The sequence below is a fragment of the Molothrus aeneus genome, chromosome 2 (assembly GCF_037042795.1).
Source record: "Molothrus aeneus isolate 106 chromosome 2, BPBGC_Maene_1.0, whole genome shotgun sequence".
Lineage (NCBI taxonomy): Eukaryota > Metazoa > Chordata > Aves > Passeriformes > Icteridae > Molothrus > Molothrus aeneus.
In genome coordinates, this window is record NC_089647.1 from 32323565 (window position 1) to 32340866 (window position 17302).

Genomic DNA, 17302 nt, shown 5'->3' on the forward strand with positions numbered 1-17302 from the left:
ATATATGTGTCTTGCTCCATTTACACTGAACTGAAAGCAGGAAAAATACAGATCAGGAATAGGTTTTTATAATAAACCCTAAATGACAGAGATACTTCTTTGGTTTTTGTCCTTGGAGGACCTGGAAAATAGTATTAGGACATAGTACACTGATTCAAGTAGTTTCTGAAGATAAGCAGTAGTTTTGCCTAGTGAATCTGATGTACAGGAAGAGCAGCCATAATTTACTGGATTAAATTTGAGTTTAAGAGGTTACAAGTTCTAGTCTGTTAAGTGAATCAGCCCCTTGACAATAACGTGAGTTTTTGGTGGTGGCTAAAGACTCTGAACCTCAGTGACCTGGCTTATCTGTGCAACAAGGAAAACAAAGCTGTTATCTAAAATCAAAACAGGTGTAGGAAATAGGAAATCTAAATTATTAATAAAGCTGGGCTTGGTCAGAGATTTTTCATATCATATCTTTCTTTTTCCTCCTGTATTTGAATGTATGATAATTGAATTTAATGAGGGGGAAAAAACCAAAACCAAACCACTAAATTTCTTGTAGAGATTATAGAGATTAGATTTTTTGTTTGAAAGATTCTTGGGAGTTTTATCTTTTTTTTTTTAACTTGATAGACAAGAGGAGTTCAGGAGTTCCATGGGGAGCTCAAGTACCTTTCTGTCTGGTTTATTTAATTTGATTTTGTTTTTTTCTCAACAGTATCTTTGAATTAGTATCCCTATTTTTCCACTGTGGCTTTAGGCTGCTCATGTTTTCATGAACCTTTTGTTCTCCAAAATTCTGTCTTGCTTTTTGTATTCACACTTAAGTTTGTTAACAGACTTTGCTTGCAGATGACTTCATAAGTTTTAATTATGAGTAATTCCACAATATTAACAATATGGAGGATTCTCATTTACCTTACAGGAATAAGCCTCATCAGATATTATGTATCCCTAGTACAGTGCTTCTCTTCTGGACTCTGCTAAATACCAACATTTTTTTTGCTAGCTCACAAAAATTTTACCCTCTGTTTGCTGGCAAAAAGTCTCTATCTTGAGGAAAGTCTCAACTTCTCTTTCAGTAATAACAATTTTTGAGCAGTAACTGATATAATCTTGCTGGATTTGTTCCAGAATTACTAGAGAATTTGGACCCCAAAAAGTAAAAAAGGAATTCAGATGGAAAGAAATAAGTTTGTTGTGTACTTTAATCTCCACAAATCTATTGACATCACAGTCATTTTCTTACCCAGTGAAACCCCATTAGGGCAAAACTGCCCATACCTCTGCTGACTGAAAAACAACAAAAAGTTATACCAGAGTATAAAAGGAATGGATGTTTCTCACCAGGAAAGAAATTTCTTGTGTGCATTGCTAACTAGTCTTGTGACTCTGTATGTTATCTTCACCCTGGAGAACAAGAACTTGTTTCTCAGAGACTAGGAGCTGGAATGGTGAGTGGAGTTTCCATCAGTGCACGAGGCTATAAAGACAAATTACTCTGTTCCTCTGCACATCACTTGGAGCAGAATTTCACTAAAGAACAATTTTTATCAAAAGTAAAACCTCATGTTGGACTATACCTTAGCTTAAAAGAGCTCTGATAGTAGTTAATCTATCACAATTTATTGCACTTTGCTCCAGGGGGTATGGAGGACCTTGTTCCTAGTCTAATTTTGTTTTTCTTCACCTCTCAGGCACTGCACCTTATTGAGCTTCTCAATAAGCTCAATTTAAAGAGCCTTCTCATACCAGAGAACTTTTCCCTGTGCGGGACTTATTGACTTTCTTTTTGATAACATTCTTAGCCTGAGTTACTTCACTCTATCAGTCTCCTACAGAAATATTCTAGTGAAATTTTCCTGAAGTTTAGACAGTCAACTGCATTTTTTAACCTTTCCTCTCCCTGGTGCTTTCACCCAAGTATAATTCCACAAAAAGCTGGACATCGTCAGAGCCCAACAGAAGTAATCAGAGAACAATGGGGAGCAGGAAAGTACCACTACAAGTCTTAGGTACCATCATTCCACCTGTTTACTACTTTCTTTTCTCAGTTGTCCTGTCTTAGGACATCCAAAATTTCTCATATGGAAAAGGCAGGATAGAAGGGAGACATCACAGGCTTTTCACATATTTGTTTTAAAATTTCAATTTTCTTGTGTAAGTTTCTATCAAAAATTTGACAAATGAAAATATACAGCACATTGAGCCTGAGATATATAGCTGCTATACAGTATAGGGTTTATATAGATAATGTAAGGTTTATTCAGGTTTTTTTTTTAAGCTGTTTGATTTATGTAGAAAATACTCAAAATAAGATTCTCACTGAAGGCTCTTTGGGGACTCTGTTGAAAGGCAAGAAAATCAATTGTTTATATAGCAACATCACTTCAGGCATGGGCTGAAGCACACAGCCTGGAATAAATCAGGTTGTATGAAATATAGGCAAACAAAATAAAAATAGGAAATAAAATATTCTGCATGTTTACAGCAAATCCTATGTATTATTTCAAACAAATTTAGAGTGGCAAATAAAAACCTTTTTCTTCCTGCAGGGCAATGAAGCATAGAGATGATTTATGTATCATTGAAAGCCACATAGATAATAGAACTAAACTGAGATGCACCTTAGATATGAGTCCCTCTTGCCCTCCTTACAGTGCTTTTTCATAGAACCTACTAAACTTTGTAAAGATCAGAGCCAGATTAATTTCTTTTAAATTCAGTCTAGAAAGAAGTTATTCCATAGAAATGTTTGTTGAATAATGTATTTGTTTGAAGATTGTTCAATCAGTGCTATGAAAGTACAATGCTTGCAACCTCATGTAAATATATATGGTAAGAAGCTCAAGTACTAGAAGTTTGTGGGCTCTTCACAGCAAGCAATCACTTATCAAGCCACATGACAGCAAAGTATATGATCACAACATCAGTTCAATGCAAAAAGTGATTTTCTGAAGAAATCATGACAGCTGGCTTATAGATAACTGTACTGCTTTTGCGGCCAACTTTTAAATAATAGGCTATAATACAAAAAAAACCCTACACAAAGCTCCTATAGGAAAAAGTGTCTTGAGTGAAATGTTTGATTCTTAGTATTTCAATATGAGATTTAACAATTTGACTCATGAAAACTCAACAGCCTACTCAACTGAAAGATGAAAGGATACAAAGGAGCTCACCATGAAACTAAAATATATAATTGTATTTATCTCTGCTTCTGAAATAAATGAGGAAAATATACTGTATATTCACAAATTTTAAATTTTTTGTACTTTGCGTCACTGCCCTTCTCCTCAAAATATGGGTATATAAGAACTTGATCAGTTCCAGGGATTTTCCTACTTTTTTGTTTGCATTACTTTGTATCAAGTTTTTTTAGAACTTGCCCCTTAAAATAAGGAAGGAATTTTATGTGTTATAATGATTTAGAGGAGGATATGCAACATCGAATCAATGTTTTGTTTTAAATGTGTTATAAACTGAGTAGAAGAAGCAGTTATCCCCAAAGACAGTGCAGGAAGTCTTGGTGATTTAGCTGCACCAGTTGAATAACAAATAAAAAACATTAGAAACATAGAAGGAAAAGGGAGAAAGACAGAAACTGGATAATATTTACATGCCTAGGTGTCCTGGAGCTGCCAGAGTTGTGAGATTTCTATCTCCTCCTTCTGATAAGTTTGAGGACAGAGATAATTAACTGATTACATTCAAATGGAATGATGACAAGTAAGTATATCCCAATGGTGTCCAGTGGAATGATACGGAGACCCGAAACAGCCTCAGCATCTATCGCCCTGATGTCTGTCAGAGGATTCATTAGTGAAGTACGAAAGGAAAATCTAAAATAAGCCAAAGTATAGTGAGAAGAGATAACATAAGAGACCACCAGTGCTCTGAAGGGTGATCTGAGAATCATCCAAAAGTTCCCAGTTTTGGTCAAAACAGCAGTTTGGAACTTGAGATATTCATATAGGTGAAGAGGTTCAAAGAGAATGTTACTCAAAGACTGTTAAGCATCTCATTCCTTAACTTGGTAATGTATACAGGTTGTTTCTACAGTCAGCAAGAAAAGCAAGGGATTTCTGAAAGCTTCCACAAGGCCAGCCTGAGATTTTAACCTTTCCCAGGTTAGGTTAGGTAAGGCAAATCAAGTCATGTCCATGTTGATGAGATGCAGCAGGCCAAGGGGCTGGGAAGGAGAAGTTTGGGTTGATTCATCACAGATAGTTAATGAACCTTGTCCTTCTTCCCAGTCCCTTGGTCCAATGCCTGCATATATCAAGAGCTTTTATATATGTGTTCAGCCAGTTTCAAACTTAATACAAAATTTGAGTTGTCATTCACTTTCCAAAAGCCAAACCCTCTTTTGACAGAATGTGCTTTGGAGCTGACTTTTGAAATAATAGCAGACTGGCTTTGTAAGAGCCAAAAGACAGGGGACCTAAGATTTTAGCTTTTCACAGCATCAGGGAATTGAAGGCAAGAGATTTTATATCTCAGAATAACCTTTTCCAGGGGATATTTCTGAGAAATTTTCTCCCTTTTCCTGCCTGAGTAGAGCCATGGCATGAAAAAATGCACAAGTTCACCCAGTTGTAAAAAAGCAATGAAAAAGGAAACTGGCTGCTGCTGTAGTCTAAACATGACTTAAGAATGACAAAGTTTTTATATTATGTCTTTTCCCCTTTTGTGCTGAATTTAGCTGAGAGATAGATACTTATTCAACAGGGGCAGATATATTTCTCTACATGTGCAATAACTCTGCTTCAGATTCCTAAAGAAAGCTATGGGTACCTCAAGCAAGAGAAACATTATATCTGTGACCATTGAAACTCAAATTATACCCACATGCTATGTTAAGGGTCTGAACCTCGGTTGGTTGAACACCTGTATAAAGCTCATGCTGTGTTTCCTATGATTTATCAAATGAGCTCAACGAATACCTATTCATAGTTCCTGTAATAAGTCTTTATTGGAGGAGATTGAGAAGTTCCTCTGGAAAAAAAAGCTGATTATCTTCTGTTCTGTTGGTGAGAATTAATTCCAACAGGCAGACTTCTGTTTTCTTCTTTAAGAGAGTGAGCAAGTTTCTCAGGATGCATTTAAAATAAGTTTAGTTGTGAACGTAGAATTTACACATGCAGTATTTGAACTCCGTGTTTTCCACTTTGCTGTTTGCATACGTGCAGCTACATTCTATTTCTTTTTCCTTCTTATCTCAGTCCTAGGCAATGAAAATATTTGGATGGTCATCTCTACTCTGGAAGGGAAACAAACAGTGTAAACATAGAAAGGAACAAGTGTTTGAGGAATTGAAGGGTGGCGATTAAAACTAAACAGAGGAAGAGAAAAGTAAAGACTTTAAGAATGACCTTAAAGGACACAGGGAAAAATGAGAATGAAAATAACAGTCTGTAAAAGAAAAAGGGATCCACACTGGAGTGAGAGAAAGCAAATGGCAGAGAAAGGACAACAAAGCAGAACTGACTAAAGTGGTATTTGAAAGGGAAGGTTCACATATCTCAGGGTCTCAGCAGTTTTGGTTTTGTTTGTTGGGGTTTTTTTTATGTTTTTTAAATGCCTTCACAAGGAAAGGGAGAGATTTTATTTGCAATGTTATCACAAAAGAAGAAGTATAAGTCTGCCAAAACCAATAATGTGCATTGAAATGTGTGTTTATTATAATAAAGTAAATATGTAAATGAACCCATCTTGATTTCATTGGTATATATTTTCAATAACAGCAGCAATAGCAGCAAAAATAGTGGAGATTTTTAGGGGAAGTGTCAAGACATATGAGTGATAAATGTATAATTAATTTTTTCCTAAAAACGAAAAGAAAAAGAAGTATTCAAAGGAGAGGGGAAAAAGAAAAGATACAAAATGAGAAAAAATGAAATTCAAATATTACACTGGGGAAGGGGGTGGAAAAAGATTAAAAATAGAATATAATTATGTACCAATCATTTTTAAAATTTAGGAATTATATCATACATCTTAATCTCATCACAATATCACATTTGAGTGCCTAAAGGCCAGAGAGGGTTTAATTTCACCCCTTTCCCCCAAGAAGCAATAAAGAGATGATGACGTCAAGTCATTATTCCTGTTTAGCACTTTGCCTCTGCTTTTCCTGTGGCAGGAAAAGAACTGTTTTGTAGTGGAGCATTCAGTGCGTGGATCCCAGTTCAGCAATAGCAGCTTCTGAAGGCTGCATAGCTGCCCCAGTTTGTTCACCAGTTTGTTTACCTGTACTGGGAAAAGAGACCAGCCAAAGTAAATCTCATGGATCTGTGAGACTTCTCCTCGCTTTCCTCTCCTCTCAAAAGCCCAGTTAAATCCCACTATAGCCACCACCCATACTACTACTCTGATTTCTGATGATAAAATATCCCTGTCCTTTCATACACAGAGAGGCTGAATACTCAAGAAGGATATATCTCAATGCAGAGACAAGAAAAGCTTAGGAATGAAAAACCCTCTGACCACTGAAAAGCTTATGAGCATCAGAAACTCTGGTTCCAAGAGGGCCTATGCTCTTCTCTGATGCAATTGATATCTTTTATGACTACTTTGGCCAATGTAAAGTTTGGTTCCTTGCAAAAACCTAGATATTAGGAGAGAGAAATGGTAATTTGAAATTAATAAATCTTAGAAGTGATAGTAACATGAGCCTAATTCATATATTTAACATAAGTATTTAAAGCCATTTTCACATTAATTTATAAAGATTTTTTTAAAATAAGCCTTAAAACCCATGTCTCTATGAAGATTTATATAAAACATTTTTTATACATCTAACTAAGCTTCAATGACCTCCCACCCAGATGTCCTCAAATGAGGAACAAACAGGATAAGAAATATTGAGGGGAAGGGGGATTAGCCTTCAGAAGTGTTTTGTAACATTAGAGAAACTGTCCTTGTGATATTAATGAAATGAAGGCTGAGTATTATGATAGGGAAGACAATAAATAAATAGGGATAAAAATAATCCCAGGTTATAATCCTATTATAACTCTTACAGGAAGGAAAACTTTTCTCCAGACCTTGCCTAAAGGTGGGAACTCATATTTCAAGAAAAGATAGGTACAGTGTGGCATTTCCATTGACACTTATTTTACTTTTCATATTACCCAAAATTATTCAGAATAAATTAGCACCATTGTGCTGTCAGATGCAAAGAAGGTGAAAAGCTTCCTGATTACCGCTAGAAAACCAGCAAAAGTGAAGATTGGAGTTTTAGTGGCATTTATAAGAACATCTGTTCTGGGATCCATGGAGCTGGCAGTGCTGGCTTGTGTACCTAGCAGAGAGGAAAGGATGAGTGCATGGCTAGCAGAGGAGAGGCAGTATGTTAGGGATAGCAGAGTTCATATCCAGCACCCCGCTACTGATTTGGTCAGGTAGAGCCTCTGAATAATGCAGGCAAAAGGAAAGACATGACAAAGCAAGTTTCATCAATTGAAACTCAGAATGTCTGTGGATTCATGAGAATCTTTCTGATTCTCATACTGAGACTGATAGTGAGAAACTTACCAGCTTCATGAACATGCTACTAAGATTGCAATCAATTTCTGCCCAGCCAAATACTGGCTTTTCTGGACACAAAATTGTGATGAATTCTGACCCAGAAAAAGAAAGAACAGTGGCACTAAAAAAAAAAAAAATTGGAGAAGACAATGAAGACAAGGTTTGGTTTTTCATGCAGTGGGTATGAAAAACTGCACTAATCACTAATTTTCTTCATACTCACAATGATCTTGGAGCTGCCACAATTTCTGGCCTTATAGAAACTGCAGACAGTATTCTCCTATTCATGTTATTCCTACTTCATGTAACTTGAAAAGTTCCAGGAGAAATGGAAGGAGAAAATAAGACTGGTGAGCTCAGTCTTATTTTCAATCATCATATAAACACTTCTTAGACAATGAAATCTCAATGACGCTCTTCTTATGAGTTTTGGGGGCACAAATAATAATTGACAAAGTATTAATTGGGTTTATTGATCTGCATTCTGAAATAAACTACATATAGAAACAAGTCTACTGTAATTTTGTGAATGATTTTTTTTTGTAACATAATAATGAGTAAGCTTTTTAAAAATGTACCTGAAAGAGCAGGCTAGATCCGAAGAGAATACAGAAGATTATTTTAGGATGGGGTAAGATGAAATCCAAAGAGCAGGGTAAGATCAAAAAACAAATGGAAAATCCGTATATACTGTGGAAGAAGTCATGAAAATAAATTGAAGCTTGAGGGAAGAATGGAATGGAAAAGGACAAAACTAATAATTTATTTACCAATCCAGTCATTTAAAATTCTAATTTATGTACCCATCTATCTCACTCTATGCTGTGTGTAACAAAACTTTCATCAATACAACATAAAGACGTCAAGTCCTTGAGCTTTGTCCTCCTCTTCCCCTGGAAGCACTGGAGGATATTATTAATGATTGTGCCTGCCTCAGATCTCCCTCTCTTGAAGGTGAAGAAGCTGAGCAAGGGCTGTTATTATCATCTTTGGCTCTGATCCCTTTACTTCAGACTGTCTTTAGAAACGGGATTGGAAATACCTGAAGAGAAATGAGCTCACTGGGGAAATTATCAGCTTCAGAAAGCCAAATACCCCTACCAATCACCCCGCAATAAAACAGTCTCAGACAAACTCATTTCTTACAGAACACTTTCTTTCCACAGTGTTGCCAGCTGGAAGAGCTGTCGCTGTGTAGCTGCTCTAACCTTGGTGCATGTTGGCAGGGCTTGCAGCTGTAGAGCAGAGCAGAGCAGAGTGCTGCTCTGACATGAGCATTATGGTTCCTACCTGCTTCCCCCGAGGGACTTCTGTGTCTCTCTTGATTCAGCACTACAGCAGTCCACCACAGTGGACATTAAAGAAGCTTTAGTTTTACAGTACAACGTACTGTGCCTCCAAATGCTGTGTTTGTGAGATTAATGACTCTCCCTTATGCTCTGCAGTCTGAACCTGTGGTTTACACATGCTAATAATCATATTGTTTCATATGACACAGACATCCTCCTATGTATCCTATTAACACATAGATAATTTTCAAAAATTTTTAAGGTACCAATTAAAACCATTATATTCACTCTTTATCTAATAATGTTAAACAGTAATTTTTTTTTCAAAGAATTTTATAAACTTATTGCTCTGATGTTTCAAAAACTGAGAACGCTCCAAGAATAAGTGTGTCATTCTGCTCATTAATTTTATAGGTGGGATTGAAACTCTCACCACAGTAATTTATAAGCTGAGAACTTTAGAACAGATTTATCAAACACATTATTTGATAAAACACGAGCGGACTTGCTAAATATATTTCACCAACTTCATGTGAAACTTCATAGTAACATAAAATTTTAAAAGAAAACAGCCTTAGAAACAACTCATAGCAATATTGCTCAAAGCAATAGCAAACCATGACAATAAAGGCAAATCTATGATCAGAATGGTCAAGTCAACAAGAGCAAGATTTTCTACAGGTAGCTCTATGTACCTACATCACCTTACATTGTAATCATTATCTTGGTAATCCACTTTCAAGAAAACCAAACAAATAAACATAACATATATTTCAAACAAAAGTATCAATTTATAAATAGGTATTTAACATTGTTACAGGCATACTGGAATCCTAACACAAATAAACCTCATTCAGAATGCAATTTGATTATATTAAATGGCTGTGTCCTTCCAAATCTTAATTTTCCCTCAGGTTATAATCCAGTTAGCTTTTCCAGCTTTTCCAGTCTAAAAGCACGATCTTTTTCCATGTAGCACCACCAACTTGTACAACATGTTTTTAGTCAAATTTCAACCTTCTCAGGTAAAAAAAATCCTTTACCTGAGAGCTGATACTTGTGAGCTCTGTACATTCTTGTCTTAGTCCCCATTTTCTTCAACTCAAACAGGTCATAAAACTTTCAGTCTTAAACTGAAAGTTTATGACTGAAAGTTTAAGACTGAAAGTTTAATCTGAAATCACAAAGCAACCTAAAACTGATTTCTTACTTAAGTACATTGTTTCCATTCAGTACATTTTTATTCTCACTCTATATTGAGCAGAAAGGAAGAATCTGGATTGGTGCACAAGTAAGGCAAAAATTCCCTTTATTTCAGATGCACTGAAATGTTAAGGAGGACTAGTCACAGAAATCTCTGGAGGATGAAAGTTACCATTTAAGAAAAAAGACAGTAAAACAATATGATTGATAAATCATATTGTTTTAGACAGTAAAATAATTGATTTCATATATCTTACTGGAGAGTGTTTCTCTCAAGCCTGGGGCTTGGAGGCTTATCTTCCAAATGACACTTAAAATGCAGGCAAAGGTTCCTAAACGCCAATTTCAGTTTTGAATTGACTATGATCAGGATAATTGAGTGCATGGAAGGATATGCCCCAGCTACAACTAAGGATACTGCAACTTTCACCACATCTTTACTTTGAGATGTCGAGAGTATCAACAGAATTTGAGCTACAAAACTGGAAAGATACAGGATTAAGAAAGAAATAATGGATTTAATAGCATTTAGGTGAACGTCTATCATAGTATCCGTGAAAGTATCTGCATAACATTGCATTGTCTTTCTGTGTTTCCACAGAGAAGTAATTAACAGAGCTGAGGTCACCACGGAGAGTACTAGAGGGAAAAAGCAACCTACAAAGTAAAGAACCAGCAAGTAGAGAGATGAACTATCCCAGTCCATGACATGAGCTGTGCTGTTTTCTCTGCAGTTCCCTGTTGAGCTGCATAGGTAAGTGCTGGGTGTAATCCATAGTAAAGGAAGAGAAGTCATAGAGGAGATCACCAGCGATCCAAAAAGAAGCCATGGGACCATCCCAGCTATTCTGCACTTGATTTGCAGCAGCAGCCAGTGAGTGGTATTGATTATTTTTACACAGTACAGTACATAGAGCCAGGTACTGAACCACAAGCTGCTATGGTTTACAAACATCCACACAGCACCAAAGTCCTTGTACACTGAAGCCAACTTAAACACATCAGCAAAGTAGAGACTGTGGATGTGCATCAGGACTGTCACCTGCAAGATAAATCTTGATGTGCTCAGAAATATCAGGATCATATCAGCAGAAGATGTTTTTTTGCTTTTGATCCAATTAATTGTATTAACAGTTGTAATAAATCCATTTCCAATAAATCCAACAACAACTTCAACAGCTACAATGCTTATTGAAACAATAAGAAGTGGTGGCAACATCTTGCTGCTTTGATCACTTCTGCCTGATTAGCCTGTGTAGCTGTGCAGGAAGTTGAGCAGTTCTGATAGTATCTGGCTAGTCCCAGCTCCTGACAGCTCACCTTATATCTAGGAACAAAATTACATCTGGAAATGATAGTGGATCTGGAAATGATAGTGAGAAATTATCGATGTTCTTCCTGAATGTGCAAATGAGAAAGATTTCATAATTAACTCTAAACCTTTACATACATAAGATTTGCCTATGCTTTTCCTTAGGGGTGTGAGATAGCCAGCTGCATTAAGCAAGCCATCTTGTGTCCAATTGTTTATATTCTTGTCTAGAGTGACAGAAAGCTCAGTGGCTCTCTGGTTACAGCAGTACCTGACTGTGTGGAGGGGGTTGCAGCATGAAACCCAACAGAGGCACCAGTACATCGCAGCAAAGATGTCTTACATTGTTACAAGTATCTTTCAGGCTGCAGTGAAGGGTTATAAATTATAACTATGCCAATTAGTTGCAACCACTTCAACAAGGAGAAAATTATACAGCCTCCAACCCTATTCTAGAGGAGCACTCCAGACAACAAGGCTGTCTTCATCCAAGGATTATTGCTGCATTTAGCTGCCCACTTCTTATATGTAGTCACATATATGGGATCAAAAGGTGACAGTAGCCGATGTGCCGAGGACAGGTTAGTCAAGTAGAGCAGTCCACCTAGCAGAACTCTGTTAAAAATCCAACTCTCTGCAGCTGTTTCACTGTCTCAGCTTCTATCTCACCAGCATGCCACAGTTTGATACTGAATTTAGACCTGTTCTGCTTTATAGACTGAAAATGTGTCACCCATCTTCATCCATATCTTTGTCTGATGCTGTAATGAGCACAGTCCAGAACAGTGCTGGGCCTCACCGATCTGCATCCTGCATTGGTCCTTATTTATAAACAAATATGTCTGGTTTAGAGAACAATGTGTCCTCATCTTCTCAATTCCAGACTCATCAATCCAAGTTATGAATACAATACTGGAAAATTTATATTGTTGATATTTTATTTCTTGAAATAGAGAACTATTAAGTACAATGATGAGTGTGACAACAGGGTGAGAAGCAGCTGACATCTTTACGCCTCTGGAAAAATTCTGAAAGTTTATTTGGCAGTAAAATATTTACTGATTTTGTGGGAAAGTTGATTATTTCTGGAGTCCATTTCTCAACAGAGTAAAATCTTTCAAAGTAAAAGATAGACTGAGCTTCTAATCTGGACATGGTAAGAATTGTCAATTGGATTTACTTCCTATTAATACTTTCATGGTTCAAGTTTTTGTTGAATTCCTAAGACAATAAGTTAATAGTTATTCATTAACTTATTAAAATTAAAAGCTAGATTTAAAATCTTGATAGTTTTTGTTATTGTCAATCAAAGTTTCATTACACTTAGATTTCATTTTAGGTCCTTGTAATCTCAAAAACTAGGAGCTTTTTTCTCTAAAAAATGAGCATACTTTTGTCATCACAACACTGCAGATTGTAAAAAAATAATTGAGACATGATTACAAGACATTGTGTATAAGTTTCAGATTTAAAAAGCCTCAAAGAATAAAACAAACAAACAAACAAACTAATTTAAACTAAAAAACATTCTTATGTTTACTTTTTTTAACATTCTTTACCAGAAATATTCAAGAGTGGAGCAGACACAACTTACTAAGGATCACAAAGCCTAACTCAATGACTACTGTGTATTTCAAAGCTACATGCCTACAGCTTCCTGTATACAGAATGTGCGTTACATAACTATACTAGTCAGTTACTTCAAAAATGTAGTTTTTAAGTTACTCAAGGGAACATGAAAGTAACACTTTATTTTTACGTACTTATGAAAAAACAGCACTGGAATTATGAAGTGGGAGAACCTAAACCAGAAAATACATTCTAGAAAAGTGCATGACTGAAGCAAATTCCCAGAGGTTCCAACAGTTACAAAATTCTGTTCTATCTTTGTATCAAAAACTAAAATTTGAAAGACAACCATATCTGAGCTTTACCCGCTTATTTGATTTTCCTGTATATGAGGCCCAAAGTGGGAACAATTTACTGAGAACAAAGTAACATTCCTACAAATGAACATTCCACCATGGTGAACTCCCACCAGCTCCTTCAGAAAGTAGCTGCCACTCAACCTGTGCACCCCAGTGGTATTTAATCCTCAACTCAGGTAAAGGAAAAAGCCTGTTCCTCAGTGCTCGGTCAGGGACCTCAGTCTAATGTGCTCTGCTCTCAGGAATGGCTTCTAAATTTTGTCTTGCTTTGTGCCTCAGTAACTCAGGAGCTCCACAATAAACTGCAATGATCTCCAAGTGTTCTCCAGAGTATGAGTTCACTCATGGATGCTGGTGACACACACAGGCAGGCACCAAAATACAAGTTTGTGTGTGTCACTGCTTGACCACACATGACGCTGGTCCAGATTGGAAATGATCATCTTCTCATTCCCTGGTATGCAGATCCTTGAAAGTGTTCATTCCCCTTCCTGATCTTTCCTGACCTCACAGATAGGGTTGCCACATTTATGCTCATTAGCAGACCTCCTTTTGGGCCACAGAGTTAATCATCATGGTCAGGCCAGATTTATCTGGCAGAGGAGACACAAGGGATCCTAAAATATATCAGACTTCCTTGAACTTATCCTCTGAGAGGGCACTTGAGTGAATTAGTAAAAGCAATTGAGTCACAAAGTAAAGCAGACCATAATTTCTTGAAAATAATCACAGTACAATGTTAGCATGAGCAAATTATAAATGCTAGAGAAAAGTGTCTGAATTTATACAACAATTTCCCTTGAAACATAAATCTCACTTTATGAGAACAAAGACCCAGAGAAGTCAGGTTCAGATCTCAGATAGCACCTTTCCTCCTTTGATTCATGCATTTCAATTAACAACAGTAATAAATATGCTTCACACAATCCATATAAGGGTTTTAATTGTTGAAATAGTAGAGAAATTTTTGCAGCAGAACAAGCAGTTTTCAAATCTTGTGAAGCTCAAATCTTGTGAGCCTGTTCAGCTCATACAAGATCCACAATGCACCAGTTAGTGGTATCTGGTAAATATTTTGGTATTTTACTGTGAGCAAGAATTGTGTGAATACAATACTGAAATTTATTTCTGATATTGTTCAGAAAAATGCATGCCTTGGAAATGTTGCTAATGAATCATCCAACTATGGTCACAGCTTCACAATTTTTAGTGAAAAGTAATTTTCTATGGCTTCTTTGAGGATAGAAGAAATTACAACATGTCCAATACAACTGGATTTTTGGTCTCTTAAATTTGTTGCCACTACTCATTGTCAGGCTGGATAGAGCTTTCATCAACCTGATCTGCTGGAAAATGTCCCTGCCCATGGAAGTGGGGGTTGGAACTAGGTTGTCTTTAAAGTCTCTCTCAATGCAAATAATTCTATAATTCCATGATAACTCAATGATGGGATCCTATAGTCTTCCTTCTGTCTCCTATCTAAAGGCAAAAGAATACCCAGATGTAATCCTGGAATTTCATTTTGAGATTATATCCAGAGAGAAAAATCAAAGAATTTCAAATTTTTACGTAGATCCTAATGATATTATGACTTCATTCAGCAAGTGTTGACCATTTGCTGATGACTAGTGTGTAATTCTACAAAAACTGAATTACAAGATTCACTAAACAATTCAAGAAACCAAGAATGAACATTACATTGATCATAAAAATTCCATTTCCTGATGAAAAGAGACAAGGGCATGAGAATAATTTGTTATTGTTTATTTTGTGTTGGAGGAAGGACACTGCTTTCCAGACAACCATAGTTAATTAAATTCTGGTGGTGTAAGAGGCTACAAGAGCCTCATGACATTTGTTCATCTCTACATCATGAGCTCCTTAGCAAATAAGCTTTTTACAACCTGTCGTAAATTGCACACAGCCTTTATTGTATCGTAAAGTCCATCTCTGATGGAAACCTCTGAACACCAGCACAAGACAGTGAAGTACAACTACTATTAAGATTCTTCCACTAAAATAATTGAATAAAACAAAACATGGGAGAATATGTCTTGTAAAAGATGCACAAACTAGCCTACAAGAGAAAACTTGCAAAAATTCTATAGGTGAGCCATTAACATTTGTGTTTAACAAACATGGCCAGAATCAGCATTTTTGGTTCTACTAAAATGGCTGATTGCATCTTCAACACTTTTTAAAATGGTTTATCAAGTGTTCTTCACATGTTTGACAAGGTATAGAAGGCTTGTAAGCCTCAATATAATATCCTGTCTGTGAAAACAGCAATAAATTATGCTGCTGTTTAACACATCCCAGACTTTATATTGTACAAAGAAGTAATGTTGCAAAATATCTCAAAAATGAGTGTGAAAGGGTGATAATCTATTTTACCATTAATTTGCAAGTTGTCATGCTGCTGTCATTATTGTACTGGAGATAATGTACTGTTAATTTCAATACCACAAAATTATTTATTGTTTCTTTTAGAAATGACTGTCAAAATGGAAACCCCAACAGGCTCAAGTAATGGAAAGAATCCTCTGAAATTCATGCAAGGGGTCAAGAAGATAAAATCATATAAAACACATGAAAAGGAAGATGCAACTTTAATTTTAGAGAGGTAAGAATGAACACACACCCCAAAAGCAAGGAGCAGGCAATAGGTACAGTCTAGTGAGGGTTATCAGTTGCTCCTTGACACGGTCAAAAGGAGATTAATATAAATGTTCATTAATTCAAGACGGTATTTGTAAAGATGAGTTTATGGTTTATACCAGACAAAGTGTGAAAGGTTTGTAGACCTCCTCTGATCATGTTGTTTCTTGCTAATATTAAGGGAGTCAATATGTCCAAAGGAATGGTGTGCTTTACTGAGCTGGATTTCTCTACAAATCAAACAAGATTAAAGAAAGACTGTGAATTTGGTTTACCCTATTAATGAAAATGTTAAAACTGCACACTAAAAGTTGAAAAATTATTGAACAATTAGTGAGTTTCTGTTTGACAGTATTCTCAACTGGTCCAGCTTCTCTATGGATTCAGGAAATTTTCCTTTCTTCTTTCCCCTCCTCAAGGGAAGTTTTATCTCTTTAGCTTAAACAACTCTTGTTGTTGAAATAGGAATTGTTTTTCATATGTCCTTTGAAAGGTTAAACAGCTGCTTCTGGTTTCTCTTTTCCCAAACCATAACTGCAAGTAAAGGCCTCTTATTTTCCATATCCAGTACATTTTATGGTTAGTGCATGCCTTTCCACACCACTGGATTTTCCTGTTCACAAAGTTGTCAGAGACTACAGTGAAATTTCACGCAGTGATCCTTGCATTAGACTCAGCACTTAAAATTTGTGCTTAGCTTCATCCAAAGAGTAAATACACATTTCTTACACAGGTTACAGACTTGTTTATTGGAGCATATTTTTTGAGCCAAGTTCCTGTATCTTGTGTTTCATTTCAGAAACCCTGCCGTCACCAGCAGTTGTCCATTTTGTGACCCCAGTTTGGAAATAGCATTCTTAAAAGATATCTCTATTCATTACAGTCTTTGTAGCATACACCTTGTCTTAAGATTGCTTATAAACTGCCAGCACCTAAAGATAAGTAAAATCCTCATAGTGGAGTTTTGTTACGAGTTAGGTTACTTTACTGAATCACAGTTTGTGTAGATAAAGCACATGAAAGAGAATCCATCTTTTCATTTCCACTACCACTTCAGCTGGCTTTCTTCACTATCTATTTATTCTTGAATAATGAAAAAAGCACTAGGAAGTGATAAAAATAACATAATTTAAAAGAAATTAAATATAAAATGCTAAAAATTACTTTAGTCTTCTTACAGTGCAGTGGTGGACTGAAAAAAAAAGTGAATTCGACACATTGATGAAATAAATCCCTTTCTAAAATTTAAAAAAGCCTGCCTCATGACAATACTTTTTAACGTTCAGGTAAATTAGTTTCATATAAACTGCTTCATATATCATTTTACACTTAAAAGAAATGGTCTTTGACATTGTTTTAGGAATGCAGTTGTAGTCTTTGTAAATTATAATTGA

At 36.0% G+C, this 17302-nt stretch overlaps 1 protein-coding gene and 1 long non-coding RNA gene across 2 annotated transcripts in view; both read right to left on the minus strand.

Moving 5' to 3' along the window:
• The window catches only part of LOC136569890 (uncharacterized), a 341210-nt gene that overhangs the window by 186938 nt on the left and 136970 nt on the right, over nucleotides 1–17302 (minus strand). The gene's annotated exons all lie outside the window — the stretch shown is intronic.
• LOC136569879 (taste receptor type 2 member 40-like) lies at nucleotides 10264–11229 on the minus strand. The gene has a single exon (XM_066570237.1). The coding sequence runs from the start codon at nucleotides 11227–11229 to the stop codon at nucleotides 10264–10266; it is 966 nt and encodes a 321-aa protein (XP_066426334.1).

Bases quoted from the DNA above. Each gene is read 5' to 3' on its own strand.
- LOC136569879 (XM_066570237.1), bottom strand. From the start codon at position 11,229: ATGTTGCCACCACTTCTTATTGTTTCAATAAGCATTGTAGCTGTTGAA.